Source organism: Vicia villosa, linkage group LG3 (genome assembly GCF_029867415.1).
Source record: "Vicia villosa cultivar HV-30 ecotype Madison, WI linkage group LG3, Vvil1.0, whole genome shotgun sequence".
NCBI lineage: Eukaryota > Viridiplantae > Streptophyta > Magnoliopsida > Fabales > Fabaceae > Vicia > Vicia villosa.
In genome coordinates, this window is record NC_081182.1 from 53,991,436 (window position 1) to 54,000,124 (window position 8,689).

At 31.6% G+C, this 8,689-nt stretch overlaps 2 protein-coding genes across 3 annotated transcripts; both read right to left on the bottom strand.

Annotated features, from left to right (window-relative positions):
* Window positions 1-143: 143 nt before the first annotated feature.
* Window positions 144-1,652, bottom strand: LOC131661459 (uncharacterized). Its single transcript, XM_058931005.1, has 3 exons — window positions 856-1,652; window positions 681-791; window positions 144-529 (listed from the first exon to the last, which is right to left on the bottom strand). The coding sequence occupies exons 1-3, from the start codon at window positions 1,378-1,380 to the stop codon at window positions 374-376; spliced, it is 792 nt and encodes a 263-aa protein (XP_058786988.1). The 5' UTR covers window positions 1,381-1,652; the 3' UTR covers window positions 144-373.
* Window positions 1,653-2,837: 1,185 nt separating this feature from the next.
* LOC131661460 (calcium-dependent lipid-binding protein-like) lies at window positions 2,838-4,406 on the bottom strand. 2 transcript variants are annotated; one of them, XM_058931006.1, is made up of 4 exons: window positions 4,072-4,406; window positions 3,795-3,875; window positions 3,613-3,698; window positions 2,838-3,396 (listed from the first exon to the last, which is right to left on the bottom strand). In XM_058931006.1, the coding sequence occupies exons 1-4, from the start codon at window positions 4,162-4,164 to the stop codon at window positions 3,390-3,392; spliced, it is 267 nt and encodes an 88-aa protein (XP_058786989.1). In that variant the 5' UTR covers window positions 4,165-4,406; the 3' UTR covers window positions 2,838-3,389. The 2 variants fall into 2 exon arrangements, 1 of the variants encoding a protein (XP_058786989.1); XR_009301185.1 differs by lacking the exon at window positions 2,838-3,396 and having other exon boundaries at window positions 3,406-3,698; window positions 3,781-3,875.
* Between the last annotated feature and the right edge of the window lie 4,283 nt (window positions 4,407-8,689).

Sequence of the window (8,689 nt, forward strand, 5' to 3'; positions counted from 1 at the left end):
TGAACATTTTTTAAAGTAGTAGAAGTTTTGTGAAGAAAAATAAATGTGGTTAAAGTGCCTCAAAACAAGAATGAATGTAGTAGAAGGTTAGTTGAATAAGATGTTTTCTTCATAAACAGGATTACAAATAGTGCAATGGCGGGTGACATTAACGGAGTCAGCCACAACATGAGCATTATGAATTTTGAGGATGAAATATACAAAACATGAATAAAAAGTACATGCCCAAGTAATAAAAAGAACCAATTGATACTATCCTGGCTAATTGTTTCCGATAGTGTACTGTCTCCTAACCTATAAACGAGTAATCAACAATTCAATGTGTACATAAAGAACGGAAGAATAAGGTACCAAGACTTGCCCCTTCAAATTTTCATAAATTATCTTCTCTTAATTCAGATTTGGCGGTCTTCACCTCATTCTCAGCTGAGTTAGTAGTTTGTAATATATCTTGCTCTTTGGGAGTTTTGCGTGTGCTTTCCCACGGCTTAAGCGAGAGAATCAGATCAAATTGTTTTTGTTGTTGTTCCTACATGAATGTAAGGACCAAGTCAGCAAGAACACATAGGCATAGCTTTGAAGTCTAAATAGCAATAACATATGATTGTATTCCATTCAGTTTTAAACACTGTCATCTATGCAGAGGCTAAATATCATTTTGTGGAGGGATAAATAACTACCTGTAACGCTAGTAAAACTTTTTGAATTTCATGAATCTCTTTCTCCAAAATTTCATATTTTACCGCTACAGCTCTTGTGGCCTCAGAGTTCTTCTGTGCTAGATCTGCAGACTTCAAGAAATTCATTATGTTAATACAAATACTTATTTACCAAAAAGATAAAGATTATTAATACCTGAGTGATGGGTTCCTTAGTAAACCCAAACCTATTCCCCAATTTCTCAACATGTCTGGACAATATCCTAATAACTCTCACCGTCTTCCTCAAATCATCCTCCAATTTCTCAACCCTCTCCATCAATCCACCTTCCATACTCTTCCATTGCCGCCTCCGAAGCAACACCCCAGCCGCAACACCACCGACCAATATCAAAATCCCCCACACAGCATTCACTCTGTTACCACTCACCTTCATCAACCAATTCTTCGATCCATTTACCGTCAGAGCAGCAGAAAAAATCGCTGACGAAACCAGGCAGGAAAGCTCCACCGCTGAAAGGATAGAGTCGAAGTTGAGATCACTGCTGACCACGCGTTTCTGGATGTCGCATTCGGGTTGGCGGAGTTGGAGATGAAACTGGTTGGTACATCGGATCGTGAAGGAGCCGAAGGTCTGAAGTCGGATCGGAGTTTGGAAGTATGTGGCGGGAGGAATGGTGGGTGCGGTGAAGAAGAGAGATTGTGGGAGGAGAAGCGTCATTGTATTGGAGTTTAAGTTAGTTGTGGAAAGTGAGAGTGCATTTTGGTAGGTTTATTTGTAGATTTGGTACAAAAGGATAGATTAGTTGCTTGTTGGGTTAGGTAGCTCGAAGAAGCAATGGCGATGAAAAATAGGATGAATAATAAACTAAATAGGAACTTATATTCAATCAACTAGTAAGAGACCCGTGCTCCCGCACGGGTAATAGAATTATCATAGTGTAAATAATTAAAAAATATGTCGTAATTTAAAATCTTTAAATAATAGTCATGAAATAAAAAAATAAAATATTTGTTAATGTGATAACACATAAATGTGTTTTAATGTTATAACACTTAGATAATATCAAATACAAATATAAAATTTGAAATGATTTATTTTTAAAAAAAATAAAGAGTAATCATATAGAAAAATAATGATTGATTGATTACAATTAGATTGATTAAACTAAAATAAATATTGTCTTGTTAGAGATTAAATAATTTATTTTTTTTAATGGAGTTTTACTCGTTTTGTTTCTTAAATTAAAATAATGATTGATTAAACTAAAATAAATATTATCTTGTTAGTGACCCGTGAGATAAATAGATTTTTAATGTTATTAAAAAAAAAATTTAAATAAAAATACATGCAATTGATATGATATAATATTCTTTTAATAGCTTCAACTTAAATTTAAAAAAGTTTGATATGACAGAAAATGCCATTGCTACATTTTTTTATGTTTACCTAAACAATTAATTTAGATATCCTAACACTGAATTGAAGTTAAACTGGTACCTGCGGTGCAGTGCAGCCTTTTTTCTCTGCCCTCCCAAAATTTCAAGAAGTTAAACTGGTACCTATATTAATATCTATATAAAGTGCACATTTAAAAGGTATAAATTTTGCAAGTTAAACAATGTGTGGTGCCTATATTGATATCTAAATAAAATGCACAGTTAAAAGGTAGAAATTTTGCAAACCAGTTAATAAATTAAGTAGTTGTTTTCTATGGTTAAAAGTGATGTTACAGGGACGGGGACCAAGATCTTCCTAGTGGTTAAAAGTGATGTTACACAACTACCAACTCATCTAATTTAATCGGATAATATCTATTTGAAAAGCAGCTTTTGTGAAGACCTTAAGTTAGTAGGTGCAAGTAGGAACTTCTGCATCAGTAAGAAAGCACATCAAGTTAATGCAAGTTGATAAAGAACTGTACAATGCGCAGAGTTTCACCAAAATGTTAAACATCGGTTTTGCAGCAATTGTCATTTAATACAAACCAAACTAAAAAATTATTCATATTTCATATTCAACGAATTGCTTTAATATACTTCATATTCCTACAGTATGATTCTAAAAATGAATTGCTTTAGCATCCAAGTTATCCAATGGAAACTTTATATTCAACGAATTGCTTTAATATATTTCTTTAGACAATGCAAAAATGTTAAAAAATCATATAGTAAGAAGAAAGAGTAAAGTATAAAACAACCCTTGGACACTACAGAAATGTTAATAACCCATATAATGAGAAGAAAGAGTAAAGTATAAAACATAAGTTTTAAAAAATTATATTGTTATATTCAATCATATTGAGATATAAGTGAATGTGTTTGAGATATAAGGAAAAGCCACAATAAACACCTGCAGAATATGTTTAAATAAAGACATGAACAACAGAAGTGTAAATTGTTTTTTTTATAAATTATTATATATTAACAGAGGAACTTCGGGTGCAAGGAAAAGCCATAACCTTTTGTAACGATTATGTTTGTTTGTTGTGCTCCAAATGGCGAGAACAACTTCTAGAACCAACAAAGCAATGTTGAAAAGTTAAGGGATTAATGCATTGAACACAAATAAATGAGTGTATTAGAAAAACAGAAGATTAAGAAAAACAAAAATCAATCCATATAAGCCGCTTCTGTGTGTATAATAAAGTTCTCGAAATATCACAAAACTTAAACTACCTAAAGGGTTCTGCCATTGAACCTGTAAATAGCTCAGCAGATATGAAACTTTTACAACCTACAAAATAACAAAAATAAATTAACAAACTTTTAGTAACATGAAATAAGTAAACTCATGTCCATGTCTCTAACAATCGTAGATCTGCAAGTTAGTGACAAAAAAAATGGAACAACAATCCTATGAGGCCATTGGAACAACTTAAAAAACTTAGATATGTTTTGATCTAGATTCAAGAAGATATATAACTAAGAGACAAATTAAAATTCACATTACCTAGTTTTCACAAGAATACCACCAAGTGGCACAACAATCCTTTGAGGCCATTGGAGCATATCAGTAACAATTGAGTTCATAGTATCCTATTAAATGATGGGTAAATCTTAGTGTGGATTATGAGTATTAGTAAAAAAATGAGTATTAGTTCAAAAGAGGCCAACTTACAGATTAGAACCTACATCAATCATATATGAAATTCTAGGAAGTGCCGGCAAACTTCCACAAACTTCCTTCAGAGTGTAATCAACCCGAGGCTTTGGCTGAATAAATGTTAATGGGAAAGTCAGTAAGTCCAAGACTGATAATCAAATAGTAGTGTCCCAAGTAATTCATAATTCAATTCAAAGATTTCACAAACAAAACTATAAGCAGCAGATTAAGAAACTCAAGTATATTAGTATTAAACACACACATCGTGTACAAATACTTCGAGCAATGAATCTTTAACTTCAGTACCACATCCTTATTCCTCTTGATTTTCACAGATCTCGCGTCCTTTCTACGCGCCGTCAAAAGAAATTCCTTGATCTCGTGGATCTGCTTTGCCATTGATGCGGTTGTTTTGCGAGTATCAGAGAAGGAGAGGCGACGGTCAACGGCGAGATCGCTCGAAATAAGAATCCAACTGCTTCCTTGTGACACCCGTGAGATGGGGAATATGAAAATGGGCTTAATATTTTCATTAAGGTGGTGGTGGCCGGAGAAAGGGCCGACGGCGGCTAGGGTTTAATGGAGAAGAGAGGGGAGACGAGAGAAAATGGAAGAGAGAGAATGAAAATGTAGTGACAGATGAAAATGGTGTCGAAGAGGTTGGAGTGAAATGGGTTATGCAAGTACAACAATTGAAATAACTGACCAATGAGAACACAACATTTGGCATGTGCTATTTTTTATTTTGTTAATTACATGAATAACCTTTTGTATGGGTAAAGAAATTATAAGAAAAGGGCAAAATAGACAGTTTGGGCAATCTCTTATTAATGGGTAGATAGTAGATGCCTTGTTGACCTGTTTTCAACAATGCCGATTAACTAGTAATAATTTTCTTTATCTAAGTCTAAATTAATATTTTAGAGATAAATAATGTTTTTTACTAATTTCTTCCAATCAAATATTAAATAAAATTCAATTCCCTTGTAAAATACTATTTTCTTTTTCGCATGTCACTTTTCATCTCTTCAAGACAAATTGCATCCAAATAGGTATTGTTACTGCTACCATTTTTCTTCTCTTCCCCAATATTTTTTAAAACCCTAATTTTTTTTTTGCCAAAAGTCTGCTTTTCTGCAGACATGAACGATTTTACACGTCACCCTCTCTTGTCATTTCCAATTTTCTGTTCCTTCCCACACAATCCTATCATCTCTCTCAACTTGTTTTATAGATCTCAGTTTCTGTCCATAACTGCTTGACTTTTCCATCCCACAACAAACTTCTCTTCCAAAAATATTCTGCTTTTAACTTCACTATGGCTAGACCTTTTGAGAAATTGAAGGAAATCAATGAAACCAAGAAACTCTAGAAAATTGCTATCAAAATCCATCACAAATAGACAGTTTTATCGAAGACCAAAGAGCACTTCGAGATGATTATGCACGACAAAGAGGTATGTTTGTTGTTTTTGGGTTTTAACTTCAATTTTAGGGTTTCATCTTCAGACGTTGGTGTTTGAGTCATTTTTCGTAAGGGTTTTGGACATTTGGTATGAAGTTTCGTATAGTTAGGGTTTTAGAGAATATGATGGAATATGCTGTTTTATTTTTGATTTATTGGTTTTGTTTTGTGATAACGCAGAAGAAATGATGTTTATGAGAAGAAACAAGTGGATCTGCTTCATCAAGCTATCCTATGTGAGAATTTATGTTTTTAGATTGATTTTCTGTTATAAATGTGAATGTAGTAAAACTAATGAACGATAATGTTCTTTTATGAAGTTTGCTGCAACTCTACTTTTCATTCTTGCTTCTTTTAGATTGGACTCTATGTGTTTGATTTTAATGATTTATGGTTTTATTTTTAGGTTATTCAAGAGTCATTTGTTGTTACGAAATTTGGAGAGAATTCCAACTAGAAGTTGAGAAATAATCTTCATATAGTTGGGAGTAACATCAAAAGCACATTATTGTTATGATTAATCTTTTTTATTATGTAGGACTTAATACTCTCCATTATTTTCCGTGGCATTTTAATTTTTCACACTGTAGTGTCCAGTTTTCTATTCAATGAAATCGTCGGAGGTTCAAGTGATGGAAGCGATAACTTCGGCAGCGACAATAACAACACTGGCTGCTGGCTAACAGTTGGTCTGATGGATGCATATAATAGCGAGTGGCAGCGACAATTTCGGCAACGATAACAACAACAATAACACCAACTTATTTTGTGTCTGCAGTGATTTTGTAAGTGTACCTAAAAGTCGCATATTTGAAAGTTTTTCAATTTGGCTTGCAATTTTAGTTTAATTCACGAAGTTAATAGGGCCTATTTGAAAGTTTTTATGAGTCTGCTGGAATATTTTTGGTGTGATATTAGAAAGGTAGTAAATAATTACTGGTTTCGTAGAATTTTAAGAATTTAGTGTTCTTGATCCAAGAACAAGAAATACAACTTGTCTTTTCGAACTTCAGGATAATAAGGTTGCATTCAGCGTATTCACATTAAATTTCCATGATAAAGAATATGGAACCCTTTTAGCTATAGGCACATCAAAAGGATTGCACTTAATGCCCAAAATGGGTTTAGCTGCTGGACTTCAGGGAAGAATACTTGCAGGAATATGACCTATTAGTTGTATTCTAAACTATTTTTATTTGTAATTTCATGGAGTTATTTCACTAATATTTGATAAAGTTTTTTCATTGCAATTGCAGGGAGTTATTTCACTCATATATAAAAAGGTAGTGCTTGAACCAACATTATGTATGCGCAATTGTGTTTTGATCTTAACAAAAAGTTACCCATATTCCCATATGAAGAACTTGTTGGCAAATAAATAACTTTTAAGAGAGTATTGTTGAATAAAAGCCAAGAAGCTTTTGAATATGAAGGACTTAATTATGTTGTATAGGTGGTATAAAGTATATTTATGTAGGACTGTTTCTAAGTTTATATTAATTTTTTTTGTAGTTTTTGTTATACAGTTTGTGTTGTGTGAAACTGACTTTTTGTTATTAGTAACAAAATGCAGCAACATTTATATCTCATGAATGGCTTTTGGAAGACGAATGTAAGGTGTGTGCCTTTGTCATCATAAATAAATAAATCAATCATCTTATCTAATGAAATTAATGGAACTGATGCACAATACTTTATGTGATGGATGAATCTATAGTCTCTGAACCTATAGGAGCTGAAACCATATAACTTGGGTTTGAAGAAATTAAACATGAAAAATATATTTTCACAAATTAATTAATTAATTAATAAAAATTATCAACTAAATACATTAAAATATAAATAGGGTTTATTAATATTTTTTGGGAAGAATATAAATATGTCATTGATTATTTAGATGCGTTGGTCTGGTGTAAGAATATAATAATAAAGTGTATTTTTCAACCATTTAATTACATTGAATTTTTTGAGAACATAAACGGATAAATGTGAAGAAATCTTTAAGCAAGGAAATGTGCAATGGAGTGTCATCATGTTTTAAGTGGTCAAATATCAAGCATTTAATGAAATTGATATCAAACTTAATTTTCTACCCTCATTTCATTTATCTACCAATTTTATATTACTTTCTTGCAGTTAGTTATAGTAAGATATGTGAATTTGTTTATATGTCAGATTGATAAATAGCGTTTCATAATCTCTTTATTTACTTAATTTTACTAAATTATAATCTTAGAATCAATCAATAAAAATAATATTAGGATATATAATTTATATCATATAAAAATACTTACCTTTTTATTAAATCTCATCTTTTAAATTTCAATTGTAAAAAAAAATAATATTAAAATGTTATTACGGGCAAAAACAAGAACGCATATTTTTTATTTTTATCATTTGTATTCGTATCATAAACGGTGATTAATTTTTTTTAAGGCAGTTATTAATTTTGAAAAAATTAATTTTAATCTATATATCCATACCAATTGTTTTGTTTCAACGGGACAATTCCAATCTTTTTGTCAGTATTGATCTTCACTTGATTAATTTCTTTTCCATTTATTTTATTGTTCACAATGCTTAAACAAACAAAAAAATTATTAACATATATACATATTAGTTGTGGTAATTAACATTGGAATAATAATATACTCACTCTCACGTGATGAATCTGATACAAATAGAGGTATGAATGTGATCCATTTTTTCACATCTCTTCTCAATTTCTTCTAATATTTTTTCTTCACTCGTTCTAACATGATTCACCGCCGCAAAGGGAATGCAATTTATTTGAGAGACGATCCTCTAATGGAGATGTTTTTTTTGGAACATCCAAAGTTTGGAGCAACTACAAATGAACTTGATTCGTTGTTTAGACGGAGAGATACATGATGGCACAAAAATTAGAAGTATTGAAAGATATGATGCCCAGTGTGGGAGAATGCGAGTTAGAAATGATAAGGATGTTAGGTAAATGATGTTTGGACCAAATGATATTAGTTTGATTGTTATAATCAATTAGAATGTTGTGGTTAAGTATTTTTTATCTGTTTTGCTATATGTTGTATGTGTTATTTTTTTAGACTTGTTGTTGTTCATTTTGTGTTATCTAAATTCTTGTTATTTATATCAAATGCAAAAGATCTTTGTGTTTATAAAAATGACATTTATTGACGAGAAAAATAACTAACTAGAAATGTTTCAAAGAAATGAAAAGCTTGATGGTAATCTGATATTTATACTTAACAATAAAATAAAAACTTCATTATTACTACTTCTAGCAATGGGACACCGGGGTCAGTTGTGATCAGGAAGATGACATAATCCACATTTTCTCTTCAACTTATCACTCGCGCCCATTTCTGTTCTAATTTGTGTGCTCACTGGGTGGTCTTTCTTATTCCATCGTATTATTGGATTATGGCAAATATTCATCGTATGGTAGCACTGGAAAGCTTGT